Source organism: Echinococcus granulosus, assembly GCF_000524195.1.
Source record: "Echinococcus granulosus chromosome Unknown EG_S00057, whole genome shotgun sequence".
Taxonomy (NCBI): Eukaryota; Metazoa; Platyhelminthes; class Cestoda; order Cyclophyllidea; family Taeniidae; genus Echinococcus; species Echinococcus granulosus.
In genome coordinates, this window is record NW_020170437.1 from 9,525 (window position 1) to 26,000 (window position 16,476).

Here is a 16,476-nt window from a genome sequence, read left to right on the forward strand (position 1 = left end):
AGTGCAGGCATGCAGAACATCAGAGCCTACAATTTCGTGAAAGTTACAACCAGAAGTTAGTGCAGCGAAATGAACTGAGAACCACACGAGCTTCTGTTCTACTCATCTGGCTGCTTTTCAATGTGGCTTAGTAATGCGTAGAGACATTATTGTCGACAGGTCAGGCGTTTCATTTATCTAGTATTTATGTTAGTGCAGCGAAATCCTTTTTTGCTCACAATATGTCCTGCTGATGTTACATCGCAAAAGTAGGTCATGCTGGCGAATGTCGTGGCAATTGTGCTTGAATTAACGTATGTTAGGTAAACGAGGTTGCTCAAGTCAGCAAGGTTGGTAATTAAAACGTATACTATTTTTTTCTTGCTTCTGGAGTGACTGAAGTATCCCTTGGGGTAACACTCTGTAATTATAACGTTTAGTTTGCAAGTTATCACACTGTTGTGGTACTACGTGCAATTTTTAATTCAAAATGGTCCTTAATCTCTTCCTTGTTACCCTTTCCGAAGATTTTATGCGAAGCCGAGGCCTCTTAGGGCTGACATATATTACACGGTCAGCACAACTCTGACCTCGGTCTGAAATAAAGGAAATGAATGAATGCCGGAAGGAAATGCGGTAAAACGAATGAATGGTTGAAGAATATTCGTTTAATTAAGTTCACCTAATTAGTTTTAATTTAATTATTTACTCAACTATTAATTTAAGGAAATAAAATTGATGAAAAGTGTCAAGGACTATTTAAAAAAAAACGCCACTTTACATTTCCACAATCTTAAAAATTGAGCTCCTCTAAGCGTCAGAATTGTTAATAAGTTTAGCGAAGAGCCCAAAGAGTGACGTAGTGTAGACCCACGGCGAACCTACAGAAAGGATTGGTTTAAAGAGAACCAGCAGAAAACCAAAGTCACGTTCAGGAAAAATCGGGAAGAATCATGGGGCAAGAGGCCTTGAACAGAGTTATGAAACGGATGTATAATCTTTTATCCCCAAATTGGCCGGTAGGGTTTGTACGCAGAGGTGTTGGGACCCTCATTGCAGACGTACATAGACGTGACTAACTCGAATACCGAGCAGATAGGCACGTGCCTCTCGATGCGTGAGTTGGGCATGTTCTTCGGGTCGCTGGTGGGTGCTTTCCTAGCTGACCGTTTTGTACGGTGGCGACACTTCGTTGTGGCCGGCGGTCTGGTACTCGGAGCGGTCACAATCGGCGCTGTACCTTGGTGCACCACTGTGGCTTCCCTCTCTGCCACTCTCTTCTTCTCCGGCTGCGCTCACGGCACTATGACTGCCAGTAGGTCTCTGTCTTTCTATCTTTGTCTCTTTTAGTGGGCTCACCTCCTCGGTTAGTAACTGTGAAGGCTTTTCATAAGACCTTGTTAGTTGTAAGCGATTTGCTAGGCTAAAATAAGTTTATTTTGCGCTGACAACTACCGTGAAATGATCCGGTTTGAGCTTTCGATGGGTAGTAGTTGAAGCTGTATCTTTAATCTGCGCTCACTGCGCAAGTAGTACCTCACATTCAGGTCGTGACAAACCTGCTATTGCTGTCAAAGTTCCACCTGTTTTGCTTTATGGTTCTGCTTTTGTCCCCAACCTTTCTCACCTGTTATCTCGTTGGCTGTTGGGGCCTCGTGCTTGCCTCTGTTAAAATCTCAATCACTCTTGAAGTTTCCCTTGGTAGGAGGTGATTTACTGTTTTAGCGCAAAAGGGGCAAGGTTAGGTTGATAATTTCCGCCAAAATGAGTGTGTACAAGCTTTGGGAGAGAGTTGTTGAAGTAGCACATTAATGTTTGGCCTGCGCCTGCAACATTTGCTTAGTAAGCAACTTGAGTTTCATGTTGAAGGCTATTTCTTGCTCTGAAGAACCAGGTTTCTGCGTCAATATTTGCTTAGAAGGGCTAGTTTCGATCTGACATCCCTATTGGCCGTTAACTGCGTTCATAGAAGAATAGAAACCAGCAATTTTAGAATTGATGGGCTAAAGACATCTCAGTGCAACCATTAAAGTTACAAGACAGAAGTAATGTATTTTGGCGCTAATTCTTTCTTCAAACGAATTTGCTATTTTCAACCGGTTTACTCCATATTTTGACCCCGATTTGACAAGACTATTTTATTAATAACTTTTATCTACGACTGAGGGAAACTTGACAATTTCGAGCTTGTACCAAAAGCTATTTGTGTAGCAATTGGTGAATTGGTAAATCTTTTCGATGGGAAAACACCAATAAATACACTTCGTTTAAGGCTAGTAACTCTTGAAACTAAATTTGCGGGTCATTCTTGAGCGGACAGCTGACACACATCCGTGCCCTTATTACCCTTTATGATTGATTGCTGATTGATGTTTGTGAAATGCTTTTCGGTGTCCAAATGACTGCATTTTCACACTATCTAACAAAGCCTAGCACATATTTCCTTTGACATGCGACTGCCGTTCACCTCTCACAACGTGTGAATTCGAACAGCTAATTATAATAACCACTTTTTGCCTTTATTGTCCTGCCCTCCGAATACCTCTAATTTTACTTTACATTAAGTAAGGCCTTTTGCGTGTTTCGTACTTACTGACTTGTGACGTACTTTCTGCAATCGAATTAAGAGATTGAGGTTTCCTAGTAAACATTAGTTATGAATACAAAAATCTTTTTTTCTGTTTTAAGCAACAGTAAAACACAATCCCCATTTTCGATCACGGGCGCGGGTTTGTGCTCCCGCATTGCGTGGCTACTTTATAGAGTACAAAAGTTCTGGATGTATCAGCATATCCTCCAACTACTGGAGTCGTTCTCTGACGTGGAAAAATGGCTGTCATTTATCTATAATTTCTTTGCTGTATTGTGTTTTGTGTGAACAAAACTATGCTTTCTGTGTTGGTTGCCAGTATTAGCCGGAAGCTAGAACCAAAAGTTATTGCAAACTTTTTGTTTTTTTCCTGGTGCAACTAAACGCACCCTTTAGGACGCACGCTTACTTTGGCGCTTCTTCCTGCAATGTTCAACATCCACCGCCATAAGATGTCATATGCAGTTTTAAATCGACACAAGTGAATCTAAATCAACAGCTACTGCACAAAAAGCTTTACCTAGTTGACACAATGACTTCCAATTCTACCAATTTGAACAAAAGATTAGCACTTTTACCCAGTGTGGCCGAGGAAACCAAAAAAGATTAAAATCCCAGAGGACAGGGTGTCCTCAAAATATTTATAAAACGTGTATTTCATTGGTATGCGGCATTCGAGTTTCTGGGGCAGTTTCACACAAGCCAAGTTATTTAAGTAAAGTGGATGTCAAAACCATTACTTTGTCAGTTACAGTTTAGATTTTACACTACCCAATCATCATTTGGTGTTAATTTTATCAATTCTTAATTTGGTGATGAATTTTACCGATTTGAAGTTTGTTGCACTTTCTAACACAGGTGGAAATCCGCTGCTGAATTCGATTTGGCTGGAGAAGTCGGGTGGACCTTTCAACTTCATGCATTCGGGCTACGGCGTAGGCGCTTCTGTGGCCCCCGGCCTGTTGGCATCTTTTACCTTCGCTCAAGAGAAGGTTTTCGCCAACGGTACCGTGGTCAAGAATAGAATAATTAGTCTCACCACGCCCTACTTCATCGTCGGTGGCCTCTGCTGTGGCTGTGCCTGTCTCTTTTGCTGTTTTAGCTTCTGCCAACCATCTAAAGAGGTTAATCCTACTTTCTGATGATCGGACTAATCTTCGTGAGCCTGGCAAGCGACAGTGCTGTTATTAATGCCGTTGACAACGCAAAAGTGCAGGCTTAGATTTGCGCATTTAGGGTAATGTTAGAATTGTTAAGTTCCTTCCCGGTTAGATTTACACAATTTTAGAGCCGAACCGCCAGCTTTTCTGTACATTAAAGCGCACAAAGATGATTGCAATAGTTGTGGAGGTAAACTCTGATTGCATATATGAGCAGGTCACGATTGCATGCATTTCATAACAGGGTTCGTTGTGGCAGTGTGAGGCATAAAAACTTCATGTTTAGTTTGAATTCCCCGCTCTGCTGACATTCTTGTTAATTTTGCTCCACATTTAATCTTAAACGAAATCCATCCAGGAATGCAAATTGTGAACTAGATTCAAAATACACTGAAAAGCCCGTAAATAAATGTGTGGAAACTCGAAATTTTAATTTCGACCTACCGTGATTGAATATCGTTGCCATATCGCTTGCCTGTTACAATTACGTAAGCATCACACTGCTTTGGGGCTTCAGTGTACCACTTACTTATCGATTCTTGTTCCAATACTTATGTGTCGTATTCGAGATGACTTTTTAATTACTGAAAAATGTGTTATTTTCAAAGGAGACCACCGAAGCAACCATATCAAAAGGCGAAGATAGCTGCTCTGCCGAGGAGTTTGAAGACGTAAAAGTAGGGGTTAAAAAGTTCGCTCTGTTGCAAGCATTGGCAGCTCAAGCGAGGGTACTCCTCTATGTAACAGTGCCAATCTTCCTGCTCTACGCAGCTCTAGTGGGTAACGAACGTGTCTTCTCGAAGTATCTCTTTGTCTTCGCCAATGAAGGACCCGCTCATCTGCCAGAGAGCGATTGCTTTCTCCTCAATAGCGTCTACTGGATTGTTTTTGCTCTCGCCCGGGTTGTCACTGTACCCGTCAGTTTAATCGTTCCCTTGCCTATCCTCTTCGCGATTCAGCTAGTGGGCGCGTGGGCAATGGCTCTAGGGTTCTACCTCGCGCCCTCCAACCGCACCGTCTACCTGGCTTTCACGGTGTGTTTCGGCCTCTTCAAAAGTCCTCTCTTTCCTACGGGCCTTGGAGTGGTCAGTATGGCCTCGCCAGTCTCAGGAGTCATCACTTTTTTCGTCAACCTCGGGAGTTCCGTGGGTGCGAGTGCGCTCCAGGCGGTGGGGGGCATGGTACTCAATCGTCAGGGCAGACAAGCCTTCCCCCTCCTGGTTATGATATCGGCTCTGGTGCTCATTTTCTTCGGTGTTGGGCTCATCGTCACTACCTACCTTTACCGAAAGCGACACAGACCGAATTCGGAACCAAAACCGGAGGTCTCTAGTCTCTCCGCTTAATTGGGAATCCACCTTTTTCTTGCACCTGCGATATTTTGTGATTGTAAAAGAGAAAATGCATTCTAAATATTTACCCAAACGTACTTAGACCTGTTTTGACTTGCTTCTTTAACTGATTGGGATTTCAAAAATTAGTGTTAAATGGACTTTTAGAGATCAGAAGACTACTGTTATGTTACAGTAAGTGCGACATTATGTGCTTCATTTCAATAAATTCACTGCACGTGAGTATTCCACGTGGCATCATGTAATGTATGTCTAGCAGAAGTTGAGTATTTGGCATTCGAAGACTTTTCTACGGCTCCATGTGTATTCACATATGTATTTTCGAAGCTTTATCGAGACGAGCGTGTGCTCCCTCTGGCCGGGCGGGTTTGCAATCTCATTTAGGCTTGATCTTTCCGAATCTGATGGTGTAGTTTTTTGTAGTTTACATAGCAGCGAAGTGGTGTTTTACCTCTGCGGGTCGATGTTCGACTAAACTAGAATCCCGAACGCAGGGTCGAGGACCCATTGCACGGTTTCATTCTTCAGCAACTGCTAATCCGGGCTCAGCGAACCACCTTACCACGGTTGCGGTGTGCCATTGTAGCACCTCGGAACTTAGGCTTAAGTGTAATATGCATATTTGACTAATAGGTATTAGGGCCAATGGTATGGCCCCGAGGCCAGACCGCCCGGCGAGGTACAATGGCCACGATAAGGAGGTCCTTCACCAAAACCGGATGTGAATCAACCAACGTCGGTGTTTTTCTCATGTTAGACAACATGCATAAGAAATAGAAAGACAAGGTACAATGGTAAGTGGGTCGAAAACTAGTAGAGGTTGGCGGATACATAATCAAGGCTATTACCTCGCATTCAGTGGAATCAGCGGGTCTGTAATTACTGATCTAACGATGACGCAACAGTTGGATTGGTACGGAACTGGGACGATGCTATTTGAACCTGGAATAGTAGGGTAAAGTGCTGTGTTGCAGAACTTTCTAAAACACAGGGAGAAAAACACCCCTGCTTTCGATTAACCATAACTGTTTGGTGGAAGGCCTTCATAGAACATCCCGTTGTATAGGCAGCTCCATGTGATTGCGAATAACACTTGTGCCACCTATATGAAGTATCGTAATGATTTGTCCAACTGTAAATTTTGGTAATCTGGCTCTTCATAATTCAGGTGCAGTTATAGTTCTTGGTTCACCTATACGTCCATACTAAACCACCCTCCTTTCTGGAATGGCCTATTATGACCTCCCTGAAGACTCGAGGCACTGTGCTTCCACTCTTGCACAACATTACCTCGAAGCAACTGGGCCGTAAGATGGGATCCAGCACTAAACCAAATACCATAAAGCCACAGGAGTTCAATATAAAAGGAGGGAAAAATTCATGAAGTATGCGAATTATTATTAAGTGGTTTGATGGATAGATAGCCAAATAACCCACCCTTCATCGAAGGAAATTGATCCCGCAAACTATGCACTACTAAACATGCTAAAATAATAACAGTTCTTTATTTCAGTATAAGAAGTGAAAAAGTGGCTGGAAGCTTCTTCCAGAGCTCCAATCAGCTAGAGCAGTTTTGGCGTTTTTAATTTAGGATGTCCGAAATAGATACTTCCAATGATTAAGAGGCACTATTTAAAGCACCAAAAAAGTGTTTATATCTTTAACTAAGTCAGCCGACCTTACAAATCGCCAAATGGATCTGCATGTGCAGGTGTCGTTTCGCACGCGGGATGATAGGTTTGATTTTAAATGCAAGTTAACACTTAGGATTTCAGGTATTCAGTCCCTTCACACCCAATAAGTATCCCACGATCATCAAACACCGATGACCTAAGAAACGTTCTACGAGAATTGCTTAAAGGTCGAGCGGATTCAGTTTCCTTTGATTTTCTTCTGCGCAATGAGTTCATCGAAGGAACACTTGATGAGTTCCTCTTAAAAAAGCAAATTACATTGGCAAGTTTTGTCATTTTTCCTAACAAATTAACAGGAAGTGATTGAGATCGAATTTACGGTACGCCAAGATGCACCTGAAGCTCTTTCCAAAATAGCTCATGAAGATTTCATAAGTTGCGTGAGGCGCCGGGAAAATTGGTAAGGAGTTGTAGGAAGCACTAAAAACTCTCTTAAAGCATCATTACAGGTAGCTATGATGGAACCGTTCAGCTACGAGACGTAAAAGGGACCGAACCGATTTTTACTCTTACTCTTGAGGAACAGATTAAAACCGCAGAATGGATTAAGAAAGGTGAGTTAAAATAATCTTGCCTAGTTTTGGTTGTATTTGAATTATATGTAGTCTGTTTCTACGACTTTGTTTCCGTCTTTATTTGTAACATTGAATACATATTCGGCTTGGCTATTTGAAACGTGATTTGCCTCCTTTTTAAACTTTCTGCTGTTTAGGCACTGTAGATTCGGATGACTCCATATTTGCCACTGGCGGATTCGGCCAATTCGTTCGGCTCTGGGCTTGGAATATTGCTAAAACCTACGTTGAATGCGTTGCTGTGTGCAGGGGCCATAAGGAAACAATAATGTCGCTTGCATCATCCTCAACCATTTCTGGCTGTAATGCGGATCTATTCGCCTCATCCTCTTATGATTCCACGATTAAAGTGTGGTCTGCCAGTAAGCTTGCTAACGTGCTCCTGGTTTTCGCGTGACTTTTAAAAGTTGTGTACGAATTTAAGACGCAATATTAACTTATGTAACATTCTTGTACTTAAGATACTGATAAGACTGATCTTGTTATGGAGACTGGCGGCATATCACACAAACGAAAGTCGGAAGACAAAATTCCAGTTCGGGTGAGCCGTCATTTTTCGAGGTTGGAATTACTCCATCAGCTTTATTCGTCGTTCTCTTCCAAAATATATACTTGCAATGCTGAATTCACCGTTTCTGTTCATCCTTACTGCTAATCTTTGTTCAATAATTGCCACCGTTTTAGTGGCTATTCTTTTTTAGCCATATGCCACCGGTGTGAGGCAATTCTGTTAATTGTGCACAGGGGAGTTAGTTTTCCAGTTAAGCCACTTCAAGTTTATTTTTGATTATAAATTTGACTTCTGGTACTATTCGTGTCCAGTGATTTAAGATTTGTGAATGTCCCATTTTTATACTTTTTCATATTCTCGTAAACCGCAAGTTCTGTTATCAAGCGCAGCTTGTTTGAATACTAAAGTTATTATTGAATGTATTAATGGCTTTTGCCAGATCCCGCGGGTAACCCTTGCGGGACACCGCAACATGGTGAGCCGGGTGTCCTGGTACTTGGAGGGTGTCACTTCGACCACCGTACCAAAGCTCATCTCGTGCAGTTGGGATCAGTCTATTCGTCTGTGGGACGTGGATACTGGGAGCGGCAGCCAGACGGCTGCGTCCAAGTGCGGCGAGGTGCGCTGCATCATGGTGGGTAGTGCTCTGCACGATCTTTCCGTCGCCTCGCAGGGTATTCTGGTCGCCGCTTCTGACAACAAGGTCCGGATTTATGACCTCAGAGCTAAGGGTGTGTTCTTTCCACCTTTCGGAAGCCTTTTCATCGGGAACATCGTGATGGTCTTAACAGCTACTTCCGTCCCATCATTAGCGATCACATCATGATAGCTGGCAGTCGCTGTTATTTTTTAAATCCTAATTTACCTCATTGCGGAAATTACTGGTGATTTCCTTAATTTTGAATTTTATTACGACTTTGTTACTAAGATGCGTAAATTTACTTTGCGTCTGGCATTTGGTGTTATCACTATTTTTATGTAGGAACGCGAACCCGTTCACCCACTATCGTCAGTACAGAATTAACAATTATTGCATGATTGACAAATTACCTCACGAGATCCCTTAATCAATGCACTTGCAAGATTTCTCTTTGTAAGAAGCTTACAGTTTATACAAACCTAGGTAGTGGTTGCTTCTAAGCACCTGTTTCTAACTTATTGCATTAGATTACAACTATCCCATCGCACAATGAAGTAGATTCTGAACTGTTTTAGTGGCGCATCCTTTCCTTCTCTCATAGATGCTCTCGCTCAGATTGGGTTCCAGGGTCATGATGGTTGGCTAACGTCGGTAGCCTGGGCGCCACACCGAGCCGACCAATTTGTAACGGGTTCGGTGGACAAGATAGTGAAGTTGTGGGACACACGGCGCACCTCTGCACCGCTCTTTGACCTCATGGGTCACCAGGATATTGTCACTGCAGTCGATTGGGCGCCTCCTGACAAGGATGGTCAGCACTATATTCTAAGTGCCTCGGCCGATGGGACTGCCAAAGTGTATCACTATCCTACTTAACCCTTTTCTATTGTGCAGCGAAATAAATTGTACATTCTGTATGAATTTCACCTCTTTTTTCATTGTCTGCTCTGCTTTTGTATCATTCCTTAGGTTGCATCGAAGTTTAAGATCACTGTCTTTTTGTTTCCTAATTGAAGTGTTAATGCTCTTCTGGGTTTAAATCGGTTGCCCTATGTGAACAATGGACCAGAGAAACAGTTTGGTGCTTAGGCAACAGTACCCTGCACAAATAACGGGCCACAAAACTGGGAGAAGTGTTGTATTATCTAGCGCACATTATTTAAGTTGGTTTAACTACTTCATCAAAATGTTATTTTATCGTTAGTGGTGGATATTTCCCATTAAATTACACGCTGCGTCAACTTCGCAGTTATACAGCGGGGTCGGTAATGCCCCTACTTCTCCTTTGCGGGTATCCGTGTTCGGGCAAGTCATTGGTAGCCACGAGGTTGGCTGGCTTGCTTCGTGGGCAGGATCCGGACTGCGTAGTGGAGGTCATCTCCGAGGAAACCATTGCACGCGCCATCTCAGCCAACATTTCCGGCGAACAGGATCCTCGCGTTGCCATCTTCGCCAACGTTAGTCTAGAGAAACAGCTCCGTTCTCAGATCAAGTCACAGGTATGTTGAAGGTGGATCTGTGTAGATATATCAGCTCATGTCGGACAGTGTAGGCTTTACACACTAAGATTGTCGAACCATTACTCAAAATTCATTTTTAAAGTGCTCACATCGTCAATGTCGGGGCCAAATAGTTCTTGCCCAGTTGTACTAACGCTTTTTGGAGTTTTTTCTCGAGGATTGCATCAGTGTAAGAGCTTTTAAATATCAAATTGTTAGATACTTCCAACTTTTTAATAACTGCCTTGTCAGAGCAGAATTCTGCAATATTTTGATTCAAGTTAAATAATGCTGGTGAGCATGCTTTAGGAATAAAACGCGGTTTGTGTATTTATGATTGAGATTGGATCAATTTAAATGCTACAATTCTCACTTTAAATTGTAAAAATGATGCAAAATATGGATATTGCCTATGCTCGATCAGGCAAGCCTATTTTAGTGTACAACTGTACAAGAATGACACTGCATTGCCTTTCTCAGACGGATAGGATTCTCTCGGGTAAGAAAGGGAGTTCGGCACTGTGTGTGCTGGTGGATGCAAACAATTACATCAAGGGATATCGCTATGAGATGTACTGTGTGGCAAAGGCCACGCGGCAACAACAGGCTATTGTCTACTGTACAACACCTGAGGCGATGTGCCGGGCAAACAACGCCCAGGTGAGTCTCAGGTCCATTCTCAACCTACTTGGCCCTACAGTTCTTATGCAAAAAGCTCAAAAATGTGGTTAATTTTTTTCGAGCTGGCGTAAGAGTGAAGTCCACGATTACTTACCACTTTTCTCGCATATCGCTGGTTGTTGTTTGATGAAAAAGACTGTGTCGGGGGCACATCATTTTCAACTTTTACTTCCAACTGCAGCGATTAAAAGCCTCGTTTCTGTCGAGTTTATTCCGAGATCCAGGCAGGAAATCGGTTATTGGTGATTTTAGACAGCTCGCTATCCAGAGGAGATTTTTACGGACCTTGTCAATAGATTTGAACGTCCGAATGGCACCTCGCGGTGGGACAACCCACTCTATGAGATCTGCCTGCCCAAAGCAGATGGGCCTTTTGACCCCGGAGAGGAATTCAAACAGTTAGTGGAGGATCTGGCCAGTCGTGTGATCCGTGATTTGCTTCAATCAAACGTGGAAGTCAAGCCAAATCAGTCAACTGTCCCTTCAAAATCTGCAGCTGCCGACTATATCCAGGTAAGAAATACCACTAAAATGCCCCCTTTCACCGAATTAATGCATATCTCCAGACAACATCTACGCTGACAACTTAAGTCTAGCAACTGTATTTGCTGATTTAATGTAAACAGGCTTGACAATCCATCTGTATGCCTACTAATCCTGTGAAATGACCTCTCTTGGGAGGAAATGTGACTGCTGCCTTTAACTCTAGACAGTTGAAAGGGCCACTAACAAAGTGATCAGCCTAATTCTTACCGCCCAATCGCGAGGTGACGAGAAAGTGGCTCTACCAAATCAGGAGGATGTGGTTCTCCAACTTGCTGACCAAGAGACCTGGACACCGGCCATTCTAGCTAAGGCAAAACGCCACTTCTTCGCTTTTGTTCGATCCGGTCTGGGTGCTGGCGCGGATACAAGAGTAACCAGACGAACAAGCGAGGACGAGATCAGTGCTCTATTCGTCCGTTTCCTTGGCACCGAAGCTCAACAACTCGCCTCCCTTACCTAACACTACACCGCTAAACGAACTCTTCCATCTGGACTTACCTTTTGCAAATGAATGTATACGTCAGTGCAATGTAGAAGTGTTATCTTACTGTTGCTACAGCTTGCGAGACTTACGAGGCTGCTTAAGAGCGAATTTCTACCAACTAAAGCAATGCTAAAAGTAACAACACCACTTTACAAACAAAAAGGTCCCATTAGAAGCGCGTGTTACAGTTACAATAGGGCGGAGTTTAGGGCAAAAAAGGCATGGGATAAACTTAACTTTCGAAAATAGCCCTTTCGCTTGTTTGCATTTGAGTGGTGTACACAGTCTTTCTGCTAAATAGAAATGTTGCAGAGGCCAGTTGTTACATGATAGACAGACGAGGCGTTCATGAAAGTGGGGCAGAGTAGGACAAGGAGTGGGTGGGAAATGAAATTTTTTAGCAGAAGTAGAAAGAAGCCAGTTGGTAAAACAAGGTATCCATTGCAATCAATTAAAATCAATTATCAAGTGGTACTTAATTGGTGTTTTTGGAGAAGAGTAGTGGTTCTATACAACCAACGGTGGGCTACTTTACAGGGCGCTACGATGGCGAAGAAGGGAAGTCGCTGACGATTGATCAATAGTGAGTGGCGACAAACCCGTAGTTTCATCGTCGTCGAAGAGTCTCCTTGCGATTGAGCTGAAAAGTCCGATTAAGCTGAGATCAAGTAGGCGTACATTCCCAAATGATGAAAAAAACGTGACCACACTAAGGTAAGTGAGTAGAAGTTCGACAAAATAGGCTGGTCAACGTTTGTCTAGGTTAGTCTGCAGTGAAACACCGGTGGTACAATTTGAGAAGGAAAGTGTAAACTGGTAAGCACTTTTCAATTGATGAGGAGCATCAGCCATATTGTGTCAGACGATAATGATAAAAAACACCCTACTATGTTTGATGAGGTAAGAGAACACTGGCTGCGTAAATTTTTACAATCCGCACAAGCAGATTATCATGACCCTTGAGGTCATATTCCATAATTTATCAATCTAGCTAATCGTCCAAACTTTGCACCACAGCAACGCCGCACCACTTAGATTCGTCATGGATGAAAAAAATAGAGTCAAATCACAATTCATTATCAGTCCGCGAAATTCCTATACAAGGCCATTTCTATTTATAACCGGAAGTATATATGAATAAGAAAGTAGGCTTGAGAGTAGTTACCTCTTGCTGCTCCCTCCGCTCATAATAGTCAAAATCATTCAAAATGGAAGTAGCATTGTCGTATTTGGCAAATATCTCCAAAACCTCCTGCCCATGCTCCAATGGTACCTCAGTGGTATCCCTCGAATGTGTAACCGGCTTATTATCATTGGTTTCAAGGTGGATGTGCCTCAACACCACATTGGGCACATCCTTCACATAGATCCACTTGACCGAGAACTGACCCTGCCACTTGTCTTGTGCCCAGACACCCGCTCGGGTCGCGTAGTCCACACCTGAGGTCATCTCCGCGATTCCGCAGAAGTGACCAGATCCGTTAACCGAGAAGAAAAGATAGATAGGCACGCCAGCGCTGGCAGCCTCTGTGTAAGCTGCATTTAACTTCTTATTGCCCGCCTCTGTTGAGCACCAGATAGAATACTTGATGGAGCGATGGATGTCGTCCTCAGAGAAAGACTTAATCACAAAGAAACGAGCCCTCGAAGGGTTAGTATTGAAGGTCGGTGGATTGACTTGACGCAGGAGACGAGCTTGAAGGGAATCCCCAGTGCTGCTAATACCGGAAGGTTTATTCATTGCTTCTTCTAAGTTGGTCGCATTGGAATCGGCTAGACGCTCATATACACCGTCCCTGATGATGCCTCGCGGAGCACAAGGAACGGGTCGCTCTCCGTTCTTCTGCACTCGAGGGCGGTGTCGATTGTGCCTAAGGAGCAAATAGTCTACTTCTGGTACTTATACCATTTGTGCAAAAATATGCTTATACTGCGTCTTTGTTGTGGTTAGACCCGATTACCAAATCCACTATAGCAAGTACCTTATATTTCTATTTTATTAAGGAACAGTTATTGACAAGCTTCCGCACAGGCCCCTTCAAGTGACAGAACTAGTCTGTACCAAACTAGCAATACAGATTTAAACGTTTAACAAACGTGTATTCAGTGCTTCAAGAGGGAACTGTATGACAAACCTGAAGCCGAATCCCACCGTATCTCCAGAAATTTCCGGATTTCCCATTACAGTGGCGATATCACTTGGCGTAAAGTGCAGAGACCGCTTGGTGACAGGCCAGCTACATGCATCGGCAGGATTATTGCCGAGTTTAACACCACCGAGAGCCCAATTACGATGGGCATCACCATTGACAGCGACGCCCGAGCAGCCACTATCATGCTGATAGCGATCAGCTAATCGACCGACTCCCGGTCCCATGAAGGCGAAGCCGTTACGGTCCTGCGAACGAGGAATTACAGACGATGTGTAAATTACCCATGGGGTTTCAAAGAGTTTTCCGTAAATATCGATTTGTTGCAGGGACACCCACAAAAAGGAGCGAATCCAACATCAAATCTAAACCAGACCAGATGTTATCAGTTATGCGTGCAATACCAACGTCAAAGATCAAAGACATTAGAACCAAACAAATCGCTCGCAATATTCCTCACTTTGGTTTCAAAAGCATCAACTCCAGACCTTACTGCCCTCTACTTCATTTGGTTATAAATACTCGGTCGCAAATGGGACTTGGAACTGGTACAACTTAGGCCAGAAGCATGGCCAAGAGGGGGTAATGGACATAGTGTGCCAGTTACCTGATCACATTCAAAAAGTAAGATCCATTCGCCATTTACCTAGGGTATCATCAATAATGAAAATACAACTTTAATAGGCTATGTATTGAACATTTCCAAAGCACGACGAGAGGTACTAGTACAAAAAGACAATAACATTAAACAGACTTGTCGAAATAGGGTAACTGCAAAACTCCCAACAAATCGCTATCAGGAGACCAAGAATTTAATACTGCTTCTGAATAGTAGCACTAAGAAAGGTGGACATTCTGCAAACTGATTACCTGCCAGCAAGCATGGACGAAACCAGATGTTTTTTTCCTACTGATAGAAAACGTGTTCGATACTCCCAACATTCACTGGATCAGCGCAACCCGACAATGCCATTATGTGACAAGTTGGCAGTGAAATCTACTAACTCACAGTGCTTAAACAGCAGTGAAAAATGACGTTTTCCATAGTGACCGCGCAACTCAAAAGGATACAAAGGAGTTTATCGTGATTTGAACACCACAGCACGAAGCTTAAATGTGAATTGAGGCGGAAAGTCTACATTTCAGGAAAACACATTAAAGATCCGTGAATAAGCCACAGAATCCATTTCCTAGGAATCAGTGCTAAGTTCAACGGCCGTAGTGTATAGCTACCTTTTGCAATATCATACGCACAGGAGTAGATTAATCAGTTTTGGCCTAATAATAAATTAATGTGATCATTTTTACGGGCAGAGAAGACAATGTTCTCAATAATAAAGCTAAATATCCCACAGCTTAGTATATTTTATTTTTAGAACAAGAGAAGACCGTAAATTCGAACGCCAGGTTACCTCTAACGAAAGAAATTACTTGAAAGCCTTGTAGTAATGAAGTTGATTATGTACAAAAGCAATCGAGGAGCCCATTTTCCAAAATAAATCGCATGGCTTGCACGAAAATTATCCACACGAGATTATTTAGATGAATCGTAGTAATAGAATTCTCATCTTGCTTATAGGCAGGGATCTTAAGATTAAAATGCGATATTTGAAGTGGAATTCTCAAATTAAAACGTTCTAGGGAAAAAAACTTTCAAATTGGCACGTGCAGATCCCAGGCAAAACAATTAGCCTAGTAACGACAAACTCGCGTTTCACAAATACCTAAACGCTGTGATGATCCGGTGTCGCCAGATAACTACAAAACGGCTGCAAATATCTGAAGATGAAGATGAATCAAAATGGAATTTATCCACATATAACTACCTAGCACACACAAATATTCTCCCACATAATAGCAATTACCTTCCCCACAAAATGTCGCCACTGACTATCAACTAGTGGGTCATTTTGATGCAGTGGAGATGCGGGATAGATATAAGGCTGCTGTGCCGCCACTGCATCATTCAAGCTGACACAATTAAATCGCTCAACAAGGTCGTCAGCGATTCCGTTGGGGTACATCATGTAGGGAGAGGCATTCATCCCAACGCGTTCACCAAATTGAGCATTGTAGGGTGAGGCCTGCAGAGCGTCTCCTGCAGTGAAGCCACTCCCCGCAGGATGGTGATAAAGAGTGTCACAATCTTGATGTGCATTTTGATAAGGACATGAATTCCCGGGATAGAAGGTACCATTCCCACTATCTGCGGCTCCACGAGAGAGGTACATTGCGTTGCAATCGGTTGGGGAATTTGATTGCGGGGGAGGGTAGCAATTCGTCGGGTAATCGTTTAGCCCTGCTGTCGGCATCGAACAGTAGTTGATTTTTTCCCCATCGAGAGCTTCATTGCTGTTGCCACCGCTATTGACGCCGTTCATACTACCGTTGTTCGCTGCAGCTGAAGCAGCGGCCAGAGCCAGAGCCGTAGCAAAGTCAACAGGAATATGCGTTGGCGGAGTCGGTTGGGATGAACGTGTTGAAGCTGACGATATCAGATTCCGACCCTCTCCCACATCATATGGTATTGGTGGAATTAATGTACCATAGTAGTTATCACCGGAACCATACATCACTCACTTTTCTACAAATTAGCAAACAAAAGCAACATTCAA

At 43.1% G+C, this 16,476-nt stretch overlaps 2 protein-coding genes across 2 annotated transcripts in view; one reads left to right on the top strand and one right to left on the bottom strand. All coding sequences in view use genetic code 11, as the record gives it.

Annotated features, from left to right (window-relative positions):
- Window positions 1-11,687, top strand: part of EGR_06438 (Ribosome biogenesis protein WDR12) — a gene marked incomplete at both ends in the record, with an annotated part of 12,842 nt that extends 1,155 nt beyond the window's left edge. The window contains 15 exons of the mRNA XM_024495687.1: window positions 1,003-1,294; window positions 3,428-3,693; window positions 4,338-5,054; window positions 6,751-6,818; window positions 6,857-7,046; window positions 7,072-7,175; window positions 7,214-7,329; window positions 7,488-7,712; window positions 7,812-7,891; window positions 8,301-8,592; window positions 9,103-9,358; window positions 9,751-10,000; window positions 10,481-10,660; window positions 10,934-11,194; window positions 11,391-11,687. Coding sequence (XP_024349848.1) covers window positions 1,003-1,294; window positions 3,428-3,693; window positions 4,338-5,054; window positions 6,751-6,818; window positions 6,857-7,046; window positions 7,072-7,175; window positions 7,214-7,329; window positions 7,488-7,712; window positions 7,812-7,891; window positions 8,301-8,592; window positions 9,103-9,358; window positions 9,751-10,000; window positions 10,481-10,660; window positions 10,934-11,194; window positions 11,391-11,687 — 3,594 coding nt within the window. The remainder of the gene's footprint in view (window positions 1-1,002; window positions 1,295-3,427; window positions 3,694-4,337; window positions 5,055-6,750; window positions 6,819-6,856; window positions 7,047-7,071; window positions 7,176-7,213; window positions 7,330-7,487; window positions 7,713-7,811; window positions 7,892-8,300; window positions 8,593-9,102; window positions 9,359-9,750; window positions 10,001-10,480; window positions 10,661-10,933; window positions 11,195-11,390) is intronic.
- A 631-nt stretch (window positions 11,688-12,318) lies between these two features.
- On the bottom strand, window positions 12,319-16,434 carry EGR_06439 (YTH domain family protein; the record flags this gene model as incomplete). Its single annotated transcript, XM_024495688.1, has 4 exons — window positions 12,319-12,351; window positions 12,877-13,582; window positions 13,847-14,109; window positions 15,727-16,434. The coding sequence occupies 4 exons, from the start codon at window positions 16,432-16,434 to the stop codon at window positions 12,319-12,321; spliced, it is 1,710 nt and encodes a 569-aa protein (XP_024349849.1).
- Between the last annotated feature and the right edge of the window lie 42 nt (window positions 16,435-16,476).